The sequence below is a fragment of the Colletotrichum karsti genome, assembly GCF_011947395.1.
Source record: "Colletotrichum karsti strain CkLH20 chromosome Unknown Scaffold5, whole genome shotgun sequence".
Taxonomy (NCBI): domain Eukaryota; kingdom Fungi; phylum Ascomycota; class Sordariomycetes; order Glomerellales; family Glomerellaceae; genus Colletotrichum; species Colletotrichum karsti.
The window spans coordinates 1,455,425-1,479,956 of record NW_024065905.1 but is presented as its reverse complement, the minus strand read 5'-3'; the positions used below and the strand labels follow the sequence as shown (position 1 = coordinate 1,479,956).

Sequence of the window (24,532 nt, the reverse complement as noted above, 5' to 3'; positions counted from 1 at the left end):
GCCCCGCGAAAACAATCAAAATCGAGCGATTCGGCGATTTCGGCGCGTGTTTTTTTTTTCTCGCTCTGGATGAGAATGGAACCGGACGGTTTCCAGCTCAGGTTTCGCAGTGAGGCAACTCGTTCTCGGTCTGGAAAACATCCAAACTCTCAGGTGAACGGAAGTACATAGCCAAGATCAATGACGTTCTCTGGAATCCTAATTCAGAGCGCAATGTGGGACAGATCTCGGAGAATGCTACAGCTCCGGAGGCTACCGATCTCGGTAAATCACCGTTCGCCGTGCTCCAAGCATTCCCGTTGCCGGATTGCCTCTTGGCGTTAGGAAATGCGGTCGTCAACTCGCCGTTTCATCCCCTTTCCAACCTGAATTCGAACCTCCTTCACTCAAATGCGGACAAAGCCCGCCCAACCCGTTTGCCCAGCCGAAAAGTCCACCAATTGTCGAATGAATTGCGTGTTTCGTTTTGATTTTGCGGTTCCACCAGGGACATCGGTGGATTGCAAGGTTGTTTACGGCGGCGCCTCAAGTAGATGACTTCAGGGGCAGCATTGGCGGCATTTCGTCCGCCATTAGTGGAGAAACCAGGGATGAACGGGTACAACACGCGTGCGCGATGAATTAAACAACGGGCGGAGGAACAGTTCCTGTAGATCCATCGGTGACCTTTAATTTCTATCCGTAAAGCAGTTCCCGATCGGTGGGTGAAATTCTGCTCGCTTTCTTTAAAACAGTCTCCCTCTGGCCCTGCGTGGACGGCTATCCGGCAGTGCGACACATCTTTCTTTACCCAATTCCTTCACTTCGAACCGTTCCACCGGCAGGCCTTCCGGAAGTCAATCTTTTGAAAAATGCAGCTTACACACGCTCTTATTGCGGCTCTGGTCACCGGCGTCTGGGGCCATGGCGTGGTCCAGGACCCCGAGCCTCGCACCGTGAGTTTCGGATCCGAGAGTTTCCCTTTCCCTTCCGGCCCCGAGCTAATCGAGATCGACAGACCGGTGCCAAGCAGGAGGAGCTTTGCGGTACTGCCGTCACCAACCAGCTCGAGAGTGGTATGTTTGTTCAGACTCATCGTCACTTCAGCTATGACTAACAACAATCCAATGCAGACGCTGCCGGTCCCATCGAGAACGCCATGAAGGTCGCCGACGCCGACTACAAGTGCAACGCTTTCATGTGCCGCGGGTACCAATTCGAGGACAACGTCGACAACGTCAAGGCCGTCACCGCCGGAGAGGTCATTCCTTTCCACATCGACCTTGTCGCTGGCCACAGACCAGGCCACGCCGTACGTCTCATTCCATGATACTTTGTCCAAGCAACCGGACTCTAACATGCTGCCATAGAACATCTCCGTCATTGACCTCGCGACCAACACCGTCATCGGCGAGCCCCTCATCTCCTGGGCCGACTGGCCGACCGAGAACCCGGACCCCCTCGCTGACAGTAAGTCGAAGCATCACATTTGGCTTCGTTTCCATGCGCTAACGGGAATCCACAGCCGACTTCAACGTGACCATCCCTGATACTCTGTCCGAGTCCTGCAACGAGGGTGGCAAGTGCGCTATCCAGTGGTACTGGTACGCCGAGACCAACAAGCAGACCTACGAGAGCTGCATCGACTTCTACGTCCAGGCTTCGAATGGCACTGGTGCTTCGAACCGGACCAGAGCCGTTTACCGGAGATTCTAAGCCGAGTCTTCAAGCATTTTGACGCCTTCCATCAGTACATATTACCCACCTGTTAGATACACACTTTAGATGTCGTATATACCATTATCATGACAAAACACATTGGTCTAGTGATCTACTTCTTTGCTGCTGCTTCCAAAGTTCAAAATTGACTGGCATGCCCGAGCCTGAGATACTTTAAAGTCTTTCAAAGTCGAGCATCTTCACAGCGACACCCTTGGGTCTCGTAACGTAACATTCTGCATAGAACCACCCATCCTCCTCCAAGCCACTTGGATTGAGTCCCCTTGCTCGAACATCAGCAACAGCAGCATTCTGTTCCTCGATGGATGTGAACCTCCTCTGCCGAAACAGACGCCCTCGCACCTTTTCCGTAACCAGTCCGTACTTCTCCTCCAGAGCGTCGGAAATCTCGTCAAACGAGAACACTCTCAGGACGAAAGTGACCATCCACAACTTGGAAGGGTTCTCTGAGGCGGCCACAATGCGAGAGAAGGTCCGCACACCGACATAGCCGACCCCGCCAGTGCAAACCACTACCTCGACGTCTTTCAGCGCTTCACGGAATCGACATGATGGGTCAGACGTCTCGAGGTTCTCAGCCCAGCCACCGTGGAGAAGGTTGGTTTTCACAGCGTAACCGATGGCCTCGGGAGCGACGTCGAGACCAAGGACTTCGACCTCCGGACGACGAAGCTTCGAGGCGAAGAAGCGTTGGTCTGAGGCAACCTGCTCCTGTACTGAAAGCTTCGAGCAGGAAACATAGTACTTTGACAGAGAGTCTAGGTCTACGCCGTGACGGAGGAGAGCAGCGTTGATTCCGTATGAACAACAGACGTCGAGAACTTTGCGGTGCTTGAGATCATCGCCCCCATCGACTCCTGAAGAGGCCGACAGTTTCAAAACTTGTTCCATGAAGGGAAGAGCTTGTTGCGGGATCTGGTATTGCAGCGGGGCAAGAGCCTGAAAGTACGCCCGCGGGTCCGGCTGGTTATAAATCGACTTGAAGTCCGCTTTGCGGGTGTTGGTAAACTGATCTGGGTGCTCTTCGATCGTCATATTGACGGCTACTTTGAGGAGGTTCTCGAAGAGAATATTGCGGCGGAAAGATGTGTTGCAGTGATCTTTTTATACGAAGACATCCGCAGTAGAAGAGGGGCAAGAAGGATGGGAGTTGCTCGTTTATGAAAGGAGCCTTTGGCTAACTAATCAATCAGCACGCGATTGCCCATTTCTTCCGTCTGTTCTCAGAGAGACCGGCCCGCATCACGTACGAGGCGTCTTGATTCTGATTCTCTAAGCCTCCTGACATACGGCTGCGGCGCGGGCCGTGATCTACTGCAACCCCCGCCTATAGATCATGCTTTCTAGAAGCGAACAGTGGACGACATGCATGACATACGCGGTGAAGTGGAGATTTCGGACTTCCTATGCAATGCAGAGCGTCTCGATGGGCGAGTACCTTTGGCCCTGCGTCAACCGATGAGGTAGCGTCATGTATGGCGAGAAGCGACGCAAGTCAACGCGCCATTTTCAAGACCTTTTAATCACTCAGCCTTTACGTTGGAGGCACACATACACAGACTTGGGTATCCTTGCAGACCGGAACCTCAAGAGAGTGTACTGCAGGTACTAGCGGTTCCCAGATAGCCAGCATAATTCCAGTGACATCACGTCGGACTTGAGGCCTTCGGACAAGCCAGTTAGGTTATAACCAAGTGTGCGGTATATTTTGCCATCGAATTACGAGATCTCGTGTTATGCATCTCAGATTACGTATTATCACATCATATCGTTTACGCCAACAATCTAGTACTGTCCCAAAACCTGGATCTGAGGCGTCTTGAAAACATCCCAGTTGTCCGCATGAGTTGGGTTGCCAAAAGGTCGCAGCGCAGCGAAGCGAATGGTGTAGTTACCAGGGGCGATCTGCGTTCCGTTGCCCAACTTGCCGAACCACCAGTGCTCATTGTAGGTGGCAGCCAAGTTGCGGGAAACGTCGGTGATCGGGTAAGTGAAGGTCTCATTCGGGTCATACTGCGCCGGGTCAAAGATCTCCACGTCGCCAGATCCCACCCAAGACGCAACGGAGCCGACGTAGCCGTTCTGTCCAACGACAGGAGGGTAGGTCCATTGGCGCTCAGTCCAACCGGCCTCGTAGACGTCCCAACGAGTCTGGCGGGTTCCCCAGAGGAGCTTCTGGAAGATCTTGGGGAAGTCCTGGGCGCCGGTGCTGAGGTCGAAGGTGTAGGACGCCTTCTCGCTGATGGGGATCTCCTCGGTGGTGGAGACGGACTGCGGCCAGCCGGCCTCGTGAACACCGCCGAGCGTGTTGCGGAGATCGGCGCCGACGCCGGCGTATGGGACGGACACCTGCTCGCCGTTGCTGCCCTGGATGACGACCTTGCCTCCGTACAGGGGCAGGCCGGTGGCGTTCCAGCCGAGGCTGTCGGGGTTCCCGAAGTTGACGGACACGGTCTTGCTCTCGCCGGCCTTGAGGGTGAAATCGCGAGGGAAGCTGATGTCGGGGGTGTAGGTCTTCGGGGACAGTTGGGCGAAAGTCTTGACGCGCTTGGTGCCGGGGAGGCTACCGGTAGGGGGAATCCAGGCGAGGGCGTCAACGCCGGCATTGGGTTGGACAGAGAACTTGTAGGTGATGTCCGACTTGCCGTTGTTGGTGACGGTGACGTCGTGGTAGCGGCTGAAGTAGCGGGTGTCGTTGAGCTGGATCTTCTCGAACTCAAGTTGAGTGTCGTACTTCAAGACCTTCCAGGCATCGATCATGCCGTTACCAACCTGGGCGGGAGGAGCGGTGTAGCCGTAGTCGGTGGCCGTACCGTCAGACCAGGGCAAAGCGTAGCCGCTGGAGATGATGCGACGGGACAAGGCACGCGCGAACCCCTTGCCTTGGACGCTGCGGCCACCATGCTCGCTGATGTAGAGAGCGGCGACACCGGCAACGTACGGGCAAGCCATGGAAGTTCCACTGAGAATAGCGTAACCGCCATCCAGGTAGGTTGAGAAGATGTTACCACCAGGGGCAGCGACATCAGGCTTGAGCTGGTTGTCGTACAGCAGACCCCAGCTGGTGAACGTATTGGGACGGTTACCGGCAGGGTAGGGCAGGGCGATAGGAACCTCGGGGTTGATGGAGAAGTCGGCAGTCACATTGGTGCCGGCCTTGATAGCCTCGATAATGGACTCGCCAGACTCGGCCGTGATCAGAGCAATCTCGGAGTCCGTGTTGCTAGTTCCGGGGGTCGTCATTGGAGAAGCGTTGTTGTAAATCAGGATGTACTTGGCGCCGAGAGCAGCAAGGTTCTCCTGCTTGACCTGGAAAGTGCAAGTTCCTCTGCGAACCAAGGGGATCTTTCCGGTCAAGTCAGGGCTTCCCTCGGGGTACGGCTCACAGCCGTCAGCGGGGTCCGTGGTGTCAGTGTTGAGAGCGACGATGGGCCAGTCGACGATGGTGCTGGGGAAGTAGCTCTCGGAGGGGAGGTAGCCGATCCGGACAGTCTCGGAGCCACCGAAGGTGGCCTCAAAAGGAATGGCAGGGAAGATCTCAGTGTCGATGGAGGCGACTGCAATGACGTTCTTCCCGGAGGAACCAGAGCTGCCGTAGAAGGGGCCGGCTGATCCGCTGTTACCGGCCGAGATGGTGACGACAACACCCTCTTCGACCAGTCTTGAAGCTACTTCGGCCCATGCGTTGTTGGACCATCCGTTGGCTCCGCCGATACTTGCGGTGATGATATCAACGCCGTCGTCGTACGCGGCAAGGAACGACTCGATCAGAGTTGCCGTGTCGGTGGACGCGGCGTTGGAGAATACCTTGTATGCGTGCAGCGTAGCCTCAGGAGCAACTCCAGTCCAGCTAGTAAAAGTTAGCCGATGTTATCTCATGAACCGGGAAAACAGTCATACAAATCGTTCTTTCCGGCGATGATGCCGGCAACGTGAGTTCCGTGTCCCCGGGTGTCGAGTGGGTCTTCATCCGGTGCCTTCGGGCCGCTCTGTGGGTACAGTCCGTCGCCGACGAAATCGTGACCGGCGGCGACCTTGAAACCAGGACCGAATCCGCCGCCGAGGGCGGGGTGGTTGTACCAGATACCGGTATCGACGACACCGACCTTGACGCCTTTGCCGAAGATGCCTTGGGCGTGAAGCTTGCTCACTCCGGTGGCGTTGTGAGTGGTGTACTCGAGCGCGTCCTCAGGAGCCTTGGCTTGAGGCTCCACGGGCCCAAGCTTGACCTCTTCATTGAGCCATACGTTGAGAACATCTGGGAGCTCAAGAAGAGACTCGAGGGTGTACTTCTCAGTCTCAACGCTCGCGCCGGAGAAGACGTCACTGGCAAACTCCTTCACGATGGTGATGCCATCAGTGGATGCGACGTTCTGGCGACGGAGACGTGCGCTAGATCCCTAAGAAACAGTGAGTGTCAGCTGGGGACTACGGGCCGTGGGCGGCAGCCCTCGCAGCGGGCACTCACGGGAGCATATTCAATGATGAAGCTCTTGGCGACGAACACCACAGCTTCGTCAGCGGCACCGGCCTCCTGGCGAGGGGCAATAGCCGCGACGCCCCCGAGGTGGAGGGCGAGTGCAAAGGCGGAGATGGTGGCCGAGATGCGCATCTTACCGGCTTGCTGGATCTGATCTTGGGGATAAACAAGACTGCAGAGCGCGAAGCTACCGGAAGATCATCAAGATGAACATGATGCAGGCATCGTCGTCTGTTAAGTAGTCGTTCCCGTGAGGGTCCTCAAGGATATGTCCCGGCCGCTACCCAGGAACCGTGGTCCCATTCAAGCGGTCCAGTCTGCAGGAAGCCCATCGAAGAAGTGATTTCGTCAAGGAAAGGGAAGCTACCTCGCTCATCTGCCCCGGCAAAGGCGTGATATCCAGGATCCAACATCACGTCCATTGGTCGGGGCTGTACAGCCCAAGCACAAGATGTTCGTGCCTGCGTCCTTGGGTCGCGTGGCGAACGGAGGCCAGAGTCGTAAAATGTCTAGGCGCAATGCAAGCCAAGACAAAGATGACCAGGGCGAGAACTAAATATTGCTCTCACGCCTTACCAGAGTCGCTACCTTGAGGTGCCGTCGGTCGATGTTGTTATCAACCGATAGGAGGACGCAATTTCCGCCCTTTGCCCCTCCCAACTTTGATGGATGCCAGTGCAAATGTCTGGGCTCTAACCGGCGAAGAAGACGCAGGTCGATGGATGTTGGTCTGCCAAGACCATCGCAGCTTCCTTCTTGGGACGAGGCGGATGGAACGGCTCAGCCGGTGCGGGGGGCCAATAGTTCATCTTTGAATGGCGTGCGGTCATCGACCTACCACCTTGAGATCGCGTAGGTGGACTTCCAGTATGTTGGAATGGGTGTGTCGAGGTTAGACCAAAAAGCTCTCTTGAATGTTTGTCAGGTTACGGTTGCATCTGGGGCACTGGGGCACGACTCGTTTGTCGGATAGCCAAGAGGTTGCATCCGTTCCTCAAGTAGTGGGTGCGGGAGGTCCAGAGCCCAAGTTAGCATCGTGAAAATGGGTGTCATTAATGGCAGAGTTATCCGAATCGACGCGTCACGCAGCTGTGACCTGAAGATAAGGAGCCCTCGCCATGGAGCTTTCAACATTGCTGCGCGTTTATGATGATTGGAGTGACTGAATCGCCGCAGCGTCGGAGTTTAGCACACTTTTCATTCTCGAAAGAACCCCCACGTACGGATACTTTGTAGACTGAATGAAGAACGCCATCAACGGGAGAGGCGCGACAGTCTGGCGGACAAGATTGAGAAGGATGTGGATGGCAAACAGGGGCATATTCTAGCTCCATTCGTAACCGCGATAAGATGCTGGCCCATGTCAAGCTAATTTACCATTGTCTAACTGCAATAGGCAGCTTGAATGATGATCTCTCGGCTCGCTGAAAGATAAACTGGCACTTCGATTCCTCCAATTCGATTATCGGTCTTTAAAGCTCATTCAGCGGCTGAGAGCATCATAGACGATTATGAGACTATCTCGTGACAGAATGAGAAAGGCGTGTCTGTGGTTATCGGTGATACGTCTATCAACTCCGCGGATACCAGACACCCAATCTTTCACGTTGGATTGAAGGAATTCAGCCAGTTCCGCACTCCAAAAGTACTTTGGTATGCCCAAGACCACAACTTCACTGTCACATCGCGCGACCTGCGCCGGTTCCCCCACATTGAGGAGGCCCTTGGCCGCCGAACCGAACGGCTGCGCCCACCCGGCACGCCTTACGCCCCAGTAGACTGCAAATCATGTCACTGACACGATCGTTGCTGACGAGAACTCGAATCTTTGACTAACAGAGACCGCAATGTCTTTTGCAGCTCTGCTCCTAAGGACCATTAAGGCGGGGTCATGGGTCGATCCAGGCTCAGGGGAGATGCACGATTGCCTCATTTGGTAACCTGCTGACGGCATGCCATGCCCCGTTGAGGTTCTGAGGTGTCTGCGGAGACTGGATACATGTGCTCGATGCCAATTACTCCGCGGACGAAAATACGAGCGATCTGGCGACGGTTCAGTCGTCTAATTGAGCATCTCTGAGGGCTTTTTGAAAAGCAAACGCCGCTATTGATAGTTGCGTCTGTAGAGGGTAACTACATTAGGTAGGTCTCGACATTTTCTCACGGATCATCTAGACCAAGCTACAACAAGTTAGGAGCAAGCATCTTTTCCCGGCGCCCAGCTGATCGAAATCAGTTAGAAAAGGTACGATGTTTCTCGTCTGTCTTCTTCAAAACCGTTGCTCTACGCATCCCACATGACCCAACATAGAGGTTGCGTGTTTTATTTCTCCTTCTCACAGCAAAATTGATCTAGCGTTTCTCTTGTCCTTGGAAACAGAAAACAAAAAACACGCCGCTCCGTCGGAAGCTTGATGTCAAATTCAGAAAGGTCTTCGGTGGCCAGGAATGAGCATTAGATCAAGTTAGATACTTGCTTTGAATTTGGATGACTATGAGTTCTCATAATTGTCGGCGGAGATAATTCCGACTCAGAAATATGAGGTCCGTGACAACCGGCCGATTTGCCGTCGCCTCGGGCCAGCGTTTGCCGCCTCCCCTCACTTCGGCGCATTCTATTTCCGAGGTTTCCGCGTTCCAGTGACGTCGTTCCGATTTTCGGCCCTTTAACGACTTCGAAGATACACAGCCATCTATGCTGAATATGGTCTTCTTGGTTTAGCCTACTTTGAGACTTTGCTCCTCTGTTTATGACTGTGTATTGAATGATGGCGCTCTCCGACCTTCTTTGCATCAATGACATCGAAACGGCTGCCACTAAGCTGCTGGCGAAATCTGTCAAGGGTTCGTCATCTGTCTTGGTCATGTACACCGAGTCGATGACAAGATGAAGCTGACTTCGACCAAGATTATTTCAACGATGGAGCCGAAGATGGAGTTGCCTTGAGAGAGAATATATCTGCTTTCGACAGATACAAAATTCGACCGAGAATCCTCAGAGATGTCTCGACCGTTGATTCCAGCAAGCAGACATTCGATTCAACCATGAAATTCCCACTCGCAGTCGCACCATCCGGTATGCAGTGCATGGCACATGAAGACGGAGAAAGTGCCACTGCCCGCGCCGCAACAAAAGCGGGTGTTTTCATGGGTGTCTCAACCTTTGCGACTACGTCACTAGAGGATATCAAAGCCGCGGGTGATGACATCGGCAACAACGTGTACATGTTACAGTTGTATGTCTTCAAGAATCGCAAGACGACAGAGGATCTGGTCAAGAGAGCCGAGGCAACCGGATATAAGGCACTTCTTCTCACATGCGATACGCCGAAGCTGGGAAATCGATATTGCATGACGAGAAACGACTTCAAGATGCCGTCTCATCTAAACTTGCCCAACTTTGGACAGCAGAGTGTTCGCCCACTGTTGGTGGAGATGAGCAGAGAGGACGTGGAGAAACAGCCGGACCCAAATGTCAATGGTACGTGTTGAAAGACGTATTCAGATTAATCTAACACCCTCAAGATGACTCAATTACTTGGGAAGAGACTCTCCTGTGGCTTCGCTCGATCACGAAGTTGGAGATCTGGTTGAAGGGAGTCACAACAGCTGAGGACGTTGCGTTGGCTATCAAGTCCCCTGCAAATATCTCGGGCATCATAGTATCGAACCATGGAGGCAGACAACTAGAGTCTGCTTTGTCAACGCTCGACTCTCTTCCCGAGTGCGTCGAAGCTGCGAAAGCGGCGGATAGGCATATCCAGGTCTGGCTTGACGGCGGTATCCGCAAAGGAAGCGACATTTTCAAGGCTCTAGCCTTGGGTGCTGATGGCGTTATGATCGGGCGAGTCCCTCTTTGGGGTCTGACGGTCGGTGGAGAAGCAGGGGTTTCCAAAGCTTTGAACATCCTGAAATCGGAGTTTCAACACACAATGGCCTTGGCTGGGTGCCGGGATCTTAAAGACATTACTTTATCTAGCCTCTCAAAGAGAGTAGAAGGGGGCTTTTATGCGCGGTTGTAGATGTACGTAGCTTTTAGCATCCACGAGTTGGTCTTCTTTGAAAGATTCAGGATTCAGTGTCAGCATTTGGCTGAAATCGTGGGAGCCAATGTTGCGAACCCTATCGAAAGATGAAAGGCTTCTTATTGAGAAAGCGTTTTGGAATGATCCACGGTGACGCGTCCAAGATGTGAAGGGTAGCTGGTACTAACGAATGACTTTTCTCTAACACCACTGTTGCTATGATAGGTATTCTATCCGAGACACTTCAGCTCTATCACGCTTTGCCTTTCAGCGTCGCTGCGCCTGGCCAACTCTTGTGCTCTTTCCCCGGGGTGATGACACTGGATCTTCTAGACATGTCTGGTGTTTGTATGCTGATCGACCATCTGTTCTTCTCTCCTTTGTTTCCGGATTTCCGCTCCAGGTATGCTGCCTCGATCGCCTCCAGACTCTGGTTCTTCGTTTCAGGCATCCATATCCAAGCCACCACAACAGCGAGAATAGTACTGCCGCCAAAGAAGAAATATGGCCCATATGACGACGCGGCGAGAAACGGTGGAGTTGTGAGAGCCACGACGAAGTTGGCGAGCCAGTTCGCACTCTGCCCCAATGCTGCACCACTCGATCTCGTTTCTCGCGGCAGACTTTCTACCAGGAAAGCCCTGACACAGATCGCCCACGTCATATTGAATACGACGGCAAACAAGTAGATCGAGATGATGACAACCCATCGTCCGGCACCGCTGTCGCCACGCACTTGATCTGCCGCGTACATCGATCCCATGAGGAACATGATGACTGTGATACCTACGCCGCCGACCAAGAAGGAGCTCCGTCGACCCCATCTATCCGCAAAAATGGTGGCCGGTATTGTCACCGCCATGATTACTAACGCTGAGACGCCAGACGCGAGGAAAGTTGCTTCCTCAGAGGCCATCCCGGCTTGCCGGAACATGAGCGGAGCATAATACAGTATTCCGTCTATTCCAGCGGTTTGTTGTACGACCATCAAGAAACAGCCAAACGCGGTGCGGGAGCGGTATTCGGGAGAGAACGCTTTTCGGAACTCTCTGAAGGTCTCTTTGAGGTTTTGTATCAGGGTCAAGTTCGAGGAATGTATCGAAGCCTCGCCCTTCTGGGACAACATCTCCTGTTGCTCTTCCTCGCTTATCCCGAGCTGAGAGACAACTAAACGAGCTTTATCGACTTGTCCTTTGGCAATCAGCCACCGAGGCGACGGCGGTACGAGAAGAGTGGTCGCTGCGAACCCGAAACCAAGTATCGACTGGACTGCCAGAGGAACGCGCCACGACGCCGAAGAGTCCGCAATCCGGCCGGTGCCATAGCACAGAAAGTACCCGACCGCCAAGCCGACCGTGATCGTGAACTGAGAAAACGCAACCCAGAAACCCCGCGTCTTTGCTGGGGTGGTCTCGCAGACCTGGACGGCAACGGTGCTGACGAACAACCCGGTCCCGAGGCCTTTGACGGCGCGGCCAGCAATGAACATGGCGAGATGCATTGCGCCGCACTCGATGGCCGCACCGAGCCCGAACACGGCGGCTCCCGTCGATATCATGGCGATTCGTCCGAGCTGGTCTGCCAGCATACCAGCGAGTAAAGCGCTGATCATCCCCGTCACCAAAAGTGTGGAGACGACAGCGCCGTGTATCGTAGCTGAGAATTCGCCGAAGGAGTGCTTGAACGTCGTCATGGCTGTGATCGGTCCTATACTGCCAGTATCAAGACTGGAAGCCAATATGAAGTCAGTGATCTTTCGGGAAGCTCGATTATATGTGTGCTTGACTTACCCCCAAAGCATGGAAACAGCTCCCGTAGCTATCGATGCTCTTACGTAGAGGGCAGGCATTGTGGGCATTGTGCTGTGAAACACCATTGTGAACTGGAAACTATGTAACTAAGGAGAGAATCAGATGCCAGTTTGATATTGCGAAAGGCTTATTAAATACATGTCCGGAAGCTGTGTTCATATAGAGAATCGTACATGTACAGAGTTTCACGCCGACTTAGTGGCTGCATTCCACCTGTTCATAGAATCCTCTCTTATCTTCTATCCAGGTACTTCAACCGACGCAATCGCATTTCCATATCGAGAATATCCGAAAAGGCCCACGAATGCCACGATGTTCATCGAAGGGCGTGTGTGTGAAAAGTTCTTCCAGTTGGTCTGGTGTTGGGTTATGCAGTTGACAATGACTCGGCTTAATTGCCAGCAAGGTCGTTGTCTCACACGATAGCTCGACGGAAACAGTCTTCGGGATTACCGCATTCAGTATGGCCGAAGTATGCAAGATATGACTCGGGCCGTTTTGCGCCACCTGCGCAGGATTGGGACATCAAGAGTGGCAATTTTGCCGAATCTCATTCCTTGCTTGAGAGACTTGGAGGAAACTTTCCCGACCACGGTTCAACAACATTTTACCTGCAGAAAGTTGTCGCCAGTCTGCACGAAGGGCGCACGTTGATTACCAATACTCTGCACTCTCAAATCGCAGTCGGCACGGTGGCTTGTTGTGCTCTAACCAGGTCAAGGATAGCTCACTCAAACGCCGGACCGCGTGCTAACTCTTGGAGCTGACGAGCTTATGCCAGTGTGATTCATGAGACACGTAAGTTCGGCAACAAGGTAGATTACTTGGTCACGCAATTGAGCACTAACACACGTGTCCCAGCTTGTTCTTATATCCCCGCATTTGCGTATTCCACCGGAAGATTTTCCTCCTTCTGTCACGCCGGAGGCAGTCCGTACCTAAGATCGGAGATCACCGATCTGGATAGGTAGCATTTGGGTAATCCAAACGAGATGCCGCTTGTATACCAGTTCATTCTTATCAAGCATCGACTACGACAGGCGTCGCCATAAGAGGAAGTCGAAACTTTAGGAGGTCAACGGAATAGGAAGTCCTCAACGTCCGCGGGGCGCAAAATGCGCTCCCACCATGGCTGGTGGGTTATTGCCACCTGTATCTCTCGAGGACGAAGACATCTTGCTTACTGATCACACAGCTTGACATGTCGACAACGAAAGCTGAAATGCGATGAGACGCGACCCAAGTGTGGGCCATGCGCCAAATCTAATCGGGATTGCGTATTCTCCCAAGACACAAAGTTCAGGCACTTCGATGCTTCCTGTCTTCTCGAAAAAGGACAGGATCGAGCCCCTGCGGACCGCAAGGCTCTCGGTGACCTGTTCCTGAAGGACCAAGTGTGGCTTGAAGTTCCAACTGAGCGTGAGTCGATTCATATGATGTGGCTAGAAAAAGCTCGAGCCTCGGTGTGAACGTACTGCATGTCTGACAACATCTCCAGTCACCTACATAAACATTACGAATCCGTATGAAACTGAAGATTCGTTTCTTCTCGGAGACGATCCACCATTGAGCCCTACATGCAACTCTTATCACCATGATGATGGCCCTTCACAAGAGGCCAATACGTTGCGAACGTCAACTCCCACGCAGCAGCCTGCAAGTGAGATTGACCCGGTTGACGAATCGCAAATTCACCTGGTCTCTGGAAGCCCAGAAGATTCAGTTTCATATGCACAACTATTTTCGGCTAGCAGCCACGTTAATGGCGCTGCTTCTTGGTCATCTTCTATCGAGAGTGGGCATGAGAGTTCTGCAACGTTTACACCAACGGCGCATGAGTCGAACGACGACGTCTATCTAGTCGACAATGAGTCCGACCCGGAAGCAAAAGTTATGATGCTACAACTTCTCAGACACTTCAGGGAGGGGCCAGGCCAGTGGTAAGTCCCCAATTCAGTCTTCAAATTCCACGAAGCTGTGGCGCAATGGCTGAACTTTCATAACAGGATGGACCTCTTTGATACAAGTGCGCACTTCTCTTGTAAGGTGTCTATACGGGCAACTACGAGACCCCTTCTCAAGTCGGCCATATGCGCCCTCGCTGCGAAGCACTTGTCTCGAACTCAGAATAATCATGAGCAACACACTGCCCGCAGCGCAAGGAAGTCTCTTGCGTCCGCCGACGATCGATCTCCTAACTGGAGTTACCACGCCGTTAGATACTACCACCAAGCTATCCGATGTCTCAAGCATGCCATCGCCATTGGGGGACGTGATGAAATGGACATGCAGAGGGGCGATGCAGAGAGTCGACACGCAGATACGTTCGCAGCTGTTGCCATACTCTGCATATACGAGCTAATGAACGCCCCGGGAAACGCATGGAAGGCACATCTTACGGCTTTGCCGCTCTTTTCAGCGTCGGATAGCACGCTCAGCGGCAGTTCGCCGGTGACGATCCCTCAGTCTCCCATTAAGGGGCCGATATTCTGGAGCTTGGCCAGGCAAGACTTCTTATGTGCCTGTAAGTCTCAGTGTAACTATGGCTTGCAACAGACTCCTAACTAATATGCCTTGCGTCAAAGTCATCAGCGAGACACAGACTCGCTTGAATCTAGACCATGTCCGCCTCTGGCAGAATTTCGGCTTAGCCACAGACGAGAACAGCCTCTTACTGCCCTTCAGTCCGTTCTGCACAGCAGATATCCGCGCTTCAACAGACGTCGACGAAGATTCGAGAAGCAACGAGCTGCTCTGGCTTATTGGAAAGGTTGTTAACTTCATCACATCGGGTGACGGTATCAACCCGGAAGACTACTCCAGGCCAGCTGGACAACGTTTGTCTCTCGGTGTGACCCAAGAACTCCTTCTACAACGCTGGACAAAGCTCGAAGTAGAGTTGCAGAAATGGTACGACAGTCTCCCGCCGACTTTCTCTCCCAGTGCTCGGACGAAATACACAGGGGATCCCGGGGCCTTGGGGGAGGTCCCTGACATGGACATGATCTGGTACGACATACCCATGTGCGCGGCAACCATGCAGAGCTACCACATGGCATGCATCTTATTGCTGGTCAACCGACCCCAGGAATCAACAGCTATCAGATCAACTGTGTCGGCACGCTTGAGGTCGTACCGTATGATCCAGAGAGACGTTCTCCGCCATGGCAAAGAAATATGCGGGATCAGTCTCGCGGATCCCCCGGACTCTGTCCGTATTCACTCTGTCCAGCCGCTTTTCGTAGCTGGGCAATCGTTCCATGAAAAGCCTGAGCAGCAGTTGGTTTTGAAATTACTTTCTGATATTGAGACCGAGTTGGGGTGGGCAACACATTATCAGATTCGGAAACTGGTGGATGAGTGGAAGGTCAATGACGAATAACGAAGCGATAAGATGGAAAGTGGCTTATGAGATGGATGCTGTTAAGAGGTTTCCGCGCTGAAGACCAATCATTCCAATGATTATTCCTACATCAAAGAAATTTAGACATCGGCCGGTGGGATATTCCTTCAAGGTTAAGGGAGTATCAACTTGAGTGCTGGGTATTGTACCCGCTCCGTACAATTGGCCGATGTTGATGTGGTGGGCTTGGTGGTCTCCATATGTGGCCGTGATCCGAAGTATTCGTATTACAGGGGTTCCTTGCAGATGAAAGATCGCAAAATCAAGCACCAACTTGAGAAAGATACTGTACGAATGCAACTCTCTCCTTTCGCCTGTGACGAAACGCCCTTGCGTAGGTATGTCTGGCCTACTTCGGGAACCTCATCGCAGCGGACAGCTCCGTTATTGGCATATGGCAATTTCCGTAATGAAAGGGGCTCTTGACTGCATGCGACAATACGGGGCGCATCGCATCCAAGGCGAGTAAGAAACTTGATCGGTGAGTATTTGCATCCACTTACCCGCTGCCCAGAGTCTTGGCCTTCATTTGCGGTTTAGTTCGGCAAACAGCCGCCCGATTTTGGCATGTTTCGTCCGCGTTGTGGACCCTTGGCTACTTTATCGCATCCTGCGAGAGCCTCATGGTTTAGACTTGGTCGTTATTAAAGTACGGGGGGGATTCCCAACGGTCTGGCACCATGTTGCTCTCCCATCCACCGTCTTCTTCCAGTCCCTTTCCTTCGTGTCAACTTCAGTTACAACTCTAGTTCACGCTGGCGTGATTCCGAGTCCTTCGTTTAGATCGATTTCACGCATCCATTCTTTTTAACAGAACACATTCATTCCCCCACATTCCGGCAACATGCGTTTCTCTGCCTCCATCCTCTTGACTGCTGCCGCAGCCACCACCGCCTCCGCTCAGGCGGTCGTCGGCACGGCGTACGGCTTTGCCACCGGCGTTACCGGTGGTGGTGATGCCAAGGCCGCCGTCCCCTCCTCCGTTGAGGAACTGGGCGAGTGGCTTTCCGACGACACCCCTCGCACTATCGTCATCGACAAGGAGTACGACTTCACCGGCAAGTCGGCCACCGGCGAGGGCTGCGACCGCAAGAGCTGCAGTGCTGCCAACGGCGGCCAGCTCTACCTTGGAGACCTGTCCTGCGGATCCAGCGACAATGTTGCCGCCTCTGTCACCTACGATGTCGCCGGTACCGAGCCCCTGGTTGTTGGTAGCAACAAGAGCATCATCGGCTCCAGCGGTAAGGGTATCCTCAACGGCAAGGGTCTTCGTATCGCGAAGAACGCCAAGAACGTTATCATTCAGGGCATCACCATCACCAACCTCAACCCCGGCGTCGTCTGGGGAGGTGATGCCATTGACCTTCAGGGTGGCAACGATGGTGTTTGGATCGACCATAACAAGATCTCCCTGATCGGTCGTCAGTTCATCGTCAGCCACTACGACGGTTCGCGCTTCACCATTTCCAACAACGAGTTCGACGGTGTCACCGAGACTTCTGCCTCTTGCAACGGCAACCACTACTGGACCATGATGCTCAACGGTGACGGTGACCAGGGGTAAGTCCACGGAATGCCGAAAACTTCAACGTTACTCAAGCTAACTCAATTTCACAGCACTCTCGACCGCAACTACTGGCACGACGTCTCGGGCCGCGCCCCCAAGCTCGGAGACAAGGGCACTTTCCAGGCCACCAACAACCTCTTCAGCTCCATGAAGGGCCACACCTTCGAGCTCTACTCCGGCACCGTCGCGCTCATCGAGGGCAACGCTTTCGAGTCCGTCGACACCCCCTACAGCGGCGAGGCTTTCTCCAACACCTTCAACGTCCCCGACGCCTCTTCCGCCAGCGCTTGCTCTTCTCAGATCGGCCGTGCCTGCGAGGTCAACAACGTTGACTCCAAGAGCGGCGAGTTCACTGCCATGAAGGGAACCAGCGCCCTGTCGACCTTCTCCAAGCTCAAGGACTACCTCGTCAAGCCCGTTGCCGCCACCGAGGTTTCCAGCCTCGTCTCTGGCAGCGCCGGACCCGCCAACGTCGGCAGCTCCTCCGCCTCTACCCCTACCACTGGCGCTGAGGAGACTACTGCCCCCGTGGAGACCGTCGAGGAGCCCGCCGCCGAGGAACCCGTCGCCGAGGAGCCCGCCACCGAAGAGTCTGGCTCTTCCTCCGGTGTCACTGCTCAGGCTTGGGGACAGTGCGGTGGAAGCGGTTGGACTGGTGCTACTACCTGCGCCGCTGGCACGTCTTGCGTTGTTCAGAACGACTGGTACTCCCAGTGCCTGAGCTCTGCTGCCAGACGTAGCATGAAGTCGCTCCGCCGTATTTAGGGGAGCTTCTTAGATATTCACCTTGCAAATATTGTATAGCCTAAGGGCTTCTTGTAGATATAATGAAGAGCTACAGCTTCCATACTTGGCCCAATTTTGATTTCGACTTCGAAGAAATGCAACATCCAACTGATTAAGTAACCTTCCGTCATCAAGAATGATCGAAATATGCATATCCAGATCACAGCGACTGTCACATTAATGCCTACTTTACGTGAAAGGTTTAAGCTACATCTGCATATGCTGTCAGGCTTTCGATGTTCTCATTTGAACATGTAGAAATAAGCCGAATTCGACGCCAGAAACCAAAATCTTCAGCTTCTCATTCTGTAAATGCGACGTATTTTCCCCAGGTGGAGAGTTTCAGAGATTTTTGCATGGTACCTGAGCGGAAGCGCACACAATAGGATCTGTGGGTTCGCACAGATGAGTCACTACAGGTAACAGGATTCGTTGACAATATGTCATTGATTGGCATGGCCTTCGCATCCCAAAGCACTTATGTACAGGTAAGACGTAGACGTCCAACAGGACGCCGTAAGAGAACTAAATACAGAATAAAATGTGGTGACCTCAGTTTTCACCGTGGAAAGAACGAAGCTCGTCTCCTTGCTTCCCGCTTACGGTCTTACCGCCGACTCTAACAGCAAGCTCATCGCCCTCAAACCTCTGATTCTCAACTTAGAAGCTGAGGGTCTGGCCAGCGGTGCCAACGACCTTGCTCTTGACGTTGGCCTTGCCGTAGAGAGTGTAGCTGTAGGGAATCTTGCTGGAGCCGAAGTCGCCCTTGGGGGCGCTGTTCTCGCCACCACCGTAGGACATGTCAGAGACGGTGGCGTAGCCGACCTCCTTGGAGTCGGCGGAGAGAATGACCTTCTTGGAAGAGTTCTCGAAGACGGAGGACTCAACGCGAACCTGGGCGCCCATGCGAGTGTTGACACCAGTCGAGCCGACCTAAAGGATAAATGATTAACTATAGGAAGTGAAATATGTGCAGATGGATTGCTCACCTTGTTGTAGTAGTTGTTGTAGACGTGGACGGTTCCGAAGCGAACAGAGGGGTTGCGAGAGTTGACGTTGTTCCAGTAGTTTCCGCTGTAGGTGACTTCATTGGTGAATCCGTATCAGCACACTGACGATCTGGGTTCGGGAATGCATTCATGTTTGAAAACTTACCGTGAAGCTTGCCCTTGTCGCTGGTGTTGGTGTCAACGTGACCAATGAGCGAGGTCTTGTAGTGGTCGTGGAGGTAAGTGTTGGAGACCGTGATCCAGTCAGCACCCTTGGTAATATCCAAGAGACCGTCGTAGTAGTCCTTTCCGGAGCTCTGGTCCGAGGACAGGTCGCAGTGGTCAACCCAAACATTGGTAGAAGCCTCAATACCAATAGCGTCGCCGTACGCCTCCTTGACCTTGGAGATGGCAAGGTTGCGAACGATAACGTTCTTGACGCCCTTGATGTAGAGGCCGGCGCCGACAACCTTGGAGCCCTTCTGGCCCACGATGGTCTTGTCGGAGGCGACGCGGACCTTGGCGTTGCCGGAGATGGAGCCCTTGACGACGATGTTCAGCTTGCCGCTGGACTCGGCGGCCTTGGTGAACTGAGCGAGGGTCGAGACGGTGGTGGTGGAGCCGCCCTTTCCACCGGTGGTTCCGCCGTTGGTGCTGGCGTAGCCGATGTTGCAGGACTCGGTGATGGAGGCGCGCTTGGCGATGACGCCGGACGACTCCTCCTCAACGGTGGGAGTGGGAGCAGCCGAGGCGACGCTCAGGAGAGCAAAGTTGATGACGTTGGAGAACTTCATTGTGAGGCTGAAAGATGCGTGTAAGACGGAGAAAAGTGCAGAATTGCTGTAGAAGCTAGTTCTTGGGAAGAAGTGAAAGTTCAATGAGTGAAGGCAAAAAAAGAGTGACTATGGTTGACAATGAAGTTCGGATGGTAGAAATTCTGCAAGAATAGAAATGTCATTCTTTTATAACATTCTCAAGATCATGGAGCTTCACAGTCATTGCCGGACTTATTTCCCCATCTCCCCGTATCTGAAGTCCCGGCCAAGGTGGTTAAGTCGGCACCAAGGCGTTGGCATCGTGTTGGCATCATTTCCACACCTGCGTGCCAATTGACCCATTGGATACATAATGGCAAGACCCACTGCTTTCCCAAGATACCGGTTCTTGCACGTAATGCGCTTGCAGTCGATTTCGATGATTTAGTTGACAAGTTACTTTTGGTGTTGACACCTGAATGAAGATGCCGGATTACGTTGTATGTTGTTTATTGAATGGATGATTGCGGCCTGAACAGCCACTTGAAGACAACTTCAACTTGCGAGCTCGGTCAAAATCCTTTTTGGCGGTCAAACTAATGACAGATAGGGAGAAGGCTACAGGAGGCTCGGCGGCAAGAAGTCTTTTGGGGCTCAAATTGGACCAAGACTCCTAGGATGACTTGGCTGCAAGGGCGCCTTGATAGAGCCAAGGCGCCAATATCGTCCAGGCCCTAATATGTGCCACCCATGTCCAGTATTTTCAACGACACGTGCATTCTAGCAGGGCTGACAGGTAGAATGAAGCCATCGTAATCCCTCGACTCTTGGACGGGGTTTCCGGACTCACCGCAACCAAGCCTCTGCGCTCATGGGATGGGACGGCAGGTTCCTAGCCACGACGAAAGTCTCGATTTAATTCGGTGAGAGTTCAGATAATTACATCTGTGGAGAGGAATCGATGTTGGTGATTTGAAGGCAAGAGTTGAACAGCCAGCACGTTTCTATTAGCGCCGACGAAGAGGTGACTTTTGAATTTCTCTAATCAGAATGAAAAGATTCTGCTACCGAAGGCGCATGGTTTGCCCAAGAGAACGGATAGGTGCAATCACTAGCTAGGGAAAACACGGAGGGTCAGCTCGGTAACCCAGAATGGTCACGATGTCTGGTTTCAAGCAGAAAGGCTTCCGTGAAGTGTCCGTAAGAGACTTAGGGGCGAATGCAGTACCACTTCAGGCGCATCCTCCGGCCCCTCTCATTACTTTTCGTCCTGGTCAAACGTTGGTCTGGTGTTGTTGGACCACACGGAGATCCATATGACCCATAGGCCAAGCAACCTTATATTAAAGCCAAGGCCAAGAGGGATCTTCGGCATCGCTGTCTTGGATCGCCATATATTCTTGGCAAGGCATGGCGGAGCGGAGCGGACCGATCGGTTTACGACGTCTTAGAGTTGATCAATGGACTTCAGCTCCTGCGAGTATGGCCGATCTTTTTGACTGGAAGCATTCTTCTTAATTGCTGCGGTTGTCCCAAGCTGCCAGCTTCATAGCTCATCCTGGAGTCATTCATATCCTTGCGCCAAACTTCTCACGCAAGGCTCTAATTTAAGTTGGATGACTCTCATTAGTTTGCAGCAATCTAGCAAACTGAGTGCCAAATGAAAACTTGTGAGCAAGGGGTTTTGGGGCTGGGTATGGGAAGCTGTAAGTCGAGGTTTCATCTTAGTGAAGATCCCATTAGGGTGTCTTTCCCTTATTGACATTTTGCGATACTTCGTGGCTCGAATTGGTTCAGACTTCATCTTTACCACACTCATCTCGAAGTGCAGTTCGGAGTAAGAAGGTCTTGGCTCAACCATTGCCTCGAGACTCATATGAGCTAGAACTCATAATGAACTCACATCTTTCGCACCTGGAGGCTCATGATCAAGGCGGGAAAGAGACTTCATCTTGTGAGAAACAGCCAAGTCTTACACAAAAATACTCAAACAGACATTTTCACTCAATACAGCGCTCAACTTGACCTGTGCGGGTTCACAATTTGAAGAGTCATTCGCAACTTCATGAACTCAAAAGAACTCAATCGCTGATTAATCCCCCATCCTCTGACTAATAGTGACGCAAAAAAGCTCTTATGTAACCCCCACTTCTGCCCACTCCTGTGAATGTTGCACCGAATCCCGGCCCCGCTCCGGAGGCCCGGCAACCATCTAATAAAAGCCCGTCCGCCGCTACTTAGGTGAGGGGTTCTAAATAGAATCATCCGATCGGAGACCTCAACCGCAGAAATTCAGGGTTTCAGAGCTATTCACAGTGCCTCACTTTCAGGATGGATCTTATGATCTGCGGGACCTGCGGCGTCCAGTTCGACAGCCACTCAGTCAAATCATGCAAGATATGTGACGATCCGCGCCAATACGTCGCCGAAGACGGGTGAGTCCCGCGAACTCATACTCACAACCTCTCACTCACCCACCTCAGCCAATGGTTCACCACCCTCCGCGAGCTCATCGACTCGAAAAAGTACACAAACCTCTTCACGAAAGACAAGTTCAACTCCAGCGTCATCTCGATCCGCACCGTGCCGCAGGTCGCCATCGGCCAGCGCGCCTTCCTCCTCCGCTCCCCCGAGGGCAACATCCTCTGGGACTGCATCACCTACATCGACAACGACACGGTGCGCCGCATCAAGGACCTTGGCGGCCTCTCCGCCATCGTCATCTCCCACCCGCACTACTTCTCCACCGCGCTGCACTGGGCCAAGGCCTTCGACTGCAAGGTGTACGTCTCGGCAGAGGACGGCGAGTGGCTCACGCGCCGCGGGAGCGCGCACGTGCTGTGGGAGCCCCGGGCGATGGAGTTCCTGAGCGGCGAGTTCCTGGTGGTCAAGGTCGGGGGCCACTTCCCGGGGAGCTCGGTGTTGCTGTGGAAGAGCGAGAAGAAGCTGTTTGTGGCGGATTCGGTGTTGGTCATTCCGTCTGGTGTTTATCATGTGGATAGACCCGAGGGCACCTCGAGCTTTGCGTTCATGTGGTCATATCCCAATATGGTGAGTCTTGAGGTTTTGCGAGAGCGCAGCAGCAGCAGCAGCAGCAACTGACGTGACCAGATCCCTCTGGGTCCTGACGATGTTCACGGTATTTGGAAGGCCGTCTCCGAGCTCGATTTCGAGGATGCGCATAGTGCGTTTGCGGGACGAGACGCCAGGGGTGGTGCTAAGAAACGACTTCTGGAGAGTGCTCAGATTTGTGTGAAGGCCATGGGATACGCGAACCACGCCATCCACAGCGAAAAGATCTGATGGTAATCCAGTGGATGATAAGTGACGTTCATTCTGTTCTGTTCATACATGGGGAGGAGTAGTAAGGGGGGTTATGTCATGATTAGGGCGGCGGTGGGTAAGCAATTGAATTACAGCATCACTCAGCAGCGACATGAGGGAATGTCCACGACAACCTACTTCGAACTTTGGAGAGGTATCATAAGTGTATCCTGTTGGAACTAAAATCAATGCGAAAAGATGACAAAAACCCCGAGGGTTTCTTGCCGTCGGAAAACTTACCACATTGGACCTGCGCCCACATCCACACCAGTGATACCTCGGCTCCCTTGCCGCATCCGACCAAGCTATCTGGAATACGACGATGAGTCAAGCATACAACGATCCGAAACTTCAACAGAACAACTTGGGCAGATAGCCGAAGATTTACGATAGCGTCTTTTCCACCGGAAACTTGAAGAAGTGGATGTATTCAGTCGAGGATGACCACACAGCCCATGATGCGCCAGAGTTCCACCGGAATCCACGTGGAAGCCCGCGACTTCGGACCAGCCATGATAAGCCACATCCATCAGTGACCAAGCCAACTTGACATGAATATTAAACCATCATCTAAATTGCAATCTTGATTCTCAGAGGGACATATCTCTCACACCGAACCCAATTCACCACAATATCACACCATGCCTTCATCCCGCCTCAACTCCAAAGTCTGCATAATAACAGGCTCCTCCTCAGGCCTGGGCCGCGCAATATCCCTCTCCTACGCCTCCGAAGGCGCCCTCATCGTCTGCGCAGACCTCCGCCCCGAACCTCGCGCAGAGACCAACGCCTCCGATACTCTCGTCAACACAGACGACCTCATCCGCCGCACCGGCGGGCGCGCCATCTTCGTCAAGACGGACATGACGTCGCCCGAAGACGTGGAGAACCTGGTCTCGAAGACGGTGGATGAGTTTGGGCGTCTTGATGTGTAAGTCAGCTGATGGAGAATGGATTTGAGACTTGGATAGTATGATGGATGTGACTGGACACTGACAATGACGGAAGTCTGGTCAACAACGCCGGAATCTCCCTCGAAGCAGGCCGTCCCCCGCTCGGAATCCACCAGACGCCGGTCGACACCTGGGACGTCACCATGAGCGTCAACGCCAGGTCCGTGTTCCTCGGCTGCAAGTACGCCGTCGCGCAGATGTTGAAGCAGGATATACTACCCTCGGGAGACCGCGGTTGGATCGTCAACATATCCTCCATCTTCGGGCTTGTAGGCGGACGGCATAACAGTAAGTACATGCTCATCCGCACTCCGATTTCTGTCCAGGCAAAACTGACTGGTGGTAGTATCCTACGCGGCGTCGAAGGGGGCCGTCTCAAACCTGACGCGACAGGTGGCGATGGATTACGCGGGGGACAGGATCCACTGCAACGCTATCTGTCCTGGGTGTGAGTGTTGCAAAGGTTTTCGAGTCGGGCAGATGGTTCTGGCTAACGTGCTGGGTTAGATATCAAGACTGCAATCTTCGCCGACACGATCAAGACTCTGCACAGTCCAGATGCGATCGACGCCCAACACCCGCTGCGCGGAGTTGGAACTCCGGAGGACATTGTTGGGGCGGCAGTCTTCCTCGCGAGCGATGAGGCGCGATGGATTACTGGGATTTGCATGCCGGTGGACGGGGGGTACACTGCTCAGTAGGGACGCCGTTTTGGAGTGG

At 53.3% G+C, this 24,532-nt stretch overlaps 10 protein-coding genes across 10 annotated transcripts; 6 read left to right on the top strand and 4 right to left on the bottom strand.

Moving 5' to 3' along the window:
* Positions 1–851: 851 nt before the first annotated feature.
* CkaCkLH20_02452 (chitin binding protein) lies at positions 852–1,695 on the top strand (the record flags this gene model as incomplete). Its single annotated transcript, XM_038885171.1, has 5 exons — positions 852–935; positions 998–1,055; positions 1,113–1,291; positions 1,350–1,449; positions 1,505–1,695. 5 exons carry the CDS (start codon positions 852–854, stop codon positions 1,693–1,695), a joined length of 612 nt encoding a protein of 203 aa, XP_038749959.1.
* A 177-nt stretch (positions 1,696–1,872) lies between these two features.
* Positions 1,873–2,754, bottom strand: CkaCkLH20_02451 (uncharacterized protein; the record flags this gene model as incomplete). Its single annotated transcript, XM_038885170.1, has 1 exon — positions 1,873–2,754. The coding sequence occupies one exon, from the start codon at positions 2,752–2,754 to the stop codon at positions 1,873–1,875; it is 882 nt and encodes a 293-aa protein (XP_038749958.1).
* A 750-nt stretch (positions 2,755–3,504) lies between these two features.
* On the bottom strand, positions 3,505–6,331 carry CkaCkLH20_02450 (subtilase; the record flags this gene model as incomplete). The annotated part of the gene is made up of 3 exons (XM_038885169.1): positions 3,505–5,569; positions 5,620–6,119; positions 6,188–6,331. 3 exons carry the CDS (start codon positions 6,329–6,331, stop codon positions 3,505–3,507), a joined length of 2,709 nt encoding a protein of 902 aa, XP_038749957.1.
* Positions 6,332–9,244: 2,913 nt separating this feature from the next.
* CkaCkLH20_02449 ((S)-2-hydroxy-acid oxidase) lies at positions 9,245–10,221 on the top strand (the record flags this gene model as incomplete). Its single annotated transcript, XM_038885168.1, has 2 exons — positions 9,245–9,680; positions 9,725–10,221. The coding sequence occupies 2 exons, from the start codon at positions 9,245–9,247 to the stop codon at positions 10,219–10,221; spliced, it is 933 nt and encodes a 310-aa protein (XP_038749956.1).
* A 256-nt stretch (positions 10,222–10,477) lies between these two features.
* Positions 10,478–11,917, bottom strand: CkaCkLH20_02448 (MFS sugar transporter; the record flags this gene model as incomplete). Its single annotated transcript, XM_038885167.1, has 1 exon — positions 10,478–11,917. The coding sequence occupies one exon, from the start codon at positions 11,915–11,917 to the stop codon at positions 10,478–10,480; it is 1,440 nt and encodes a 479-aa protein (XP_038749955.1).
* A 2,011-nt stretch (positions 11,918–13,928) lies between these two features.
* CkaCkLH20_02447 (zn 2cys6 transcription factor) lies at positions 13,929–15,417 on the top strand (the record flags this gene model as incomplete). The annotated part of the gene is made up of 3 exons (XM_038885166.1): positions 13,929–13,975; positions 14,042–14,559; positions 14,621–15,417. The coding sequence occupies 3 exons, from the start codon at positions 13,929–13,931 to the stop codon at positions 15,415–15,417; spliced, it is 1,362 nt and encodes a 453-aa protein (XP_038749954.1).
* An 865-nt stretch (positions 15,418–16,282) lies between these two features.
* Positions 16,283–17,770, top strand: CkaCkLH20_02446 (uncharacterized protein; the record flags this gene model as incomplete). The annotated part of the gene is made up of 2 exons (XM_038885165.1): positions 16,283–16,998; positions 17,056–17,770. 2 exons carry the CDS (start codon positions 16,283–16,285, stop codon positions 17,768–17,770), a joined length of 1,431 nt encoding a protein of 476 aa, XP_038749953.1.
* A 681-nt stretch (positions 17,771–18,451) lies between these two features.
* Positions 18,452–19,574, bottom strand: CkaCkLH20_02445 (uncharacterized protein; the record flags this gene model as incomplete). The annotated part of the gene is made up of 3 exons (XM_038885164.1): positions 18,452–18,724; positions 18,781–18,875; positions 18,947–19,574. 3 exons carry the CDS (start codon positions 19,572–19,574, stop codon positions 18,452–18,454), a joined length of 996 nt encoding a protein of 331 aa, XP_038749952.1.
* Positions 19,575–21,866: 2,292 nt separating this feature from the next.
* CkaCkLH20_02444 (metallo-beta-lactamase family protein) lies at positions 21,867–22,838 on the top strand (the record flags this gene model as incomplete). Its single annotated transcript, XM_038885163.1, has 3 exons — positions 21,867–21,970; positions 22,019–22,586; positions 22,647–22,838. The coding sequence occupies 3 exons, from the start codon at positions 21,867–21,869 to the stop codon at positions 22,836–22,838; spliced, it is 864 nt and encodes a 287-aa protein (XP_038749951.1).
* Positions 22,839–23,500: 662 nt separating this feature from the next.
* Positions 23,501–24,513, top strand: CkaCkLH20_02443 (uncharacterized protein; the record flags this gene model as incomplete). Its single annotated transcript, XM_038885162.1, has 4 exons — positions 23,501–23,790; positions 23,868–24,100; positions 24,159–24,260; positions 24,320–24,513. 4 exons carry the CDS (start codon positions 23,501–23,503, stop codon positions 24,511–24,513), a joined length of 819 nt encoding a protein of 272 aa, XP_038749950.1.
* Positions 24,514–24,532: the final 19 nt, after the last annotated feature.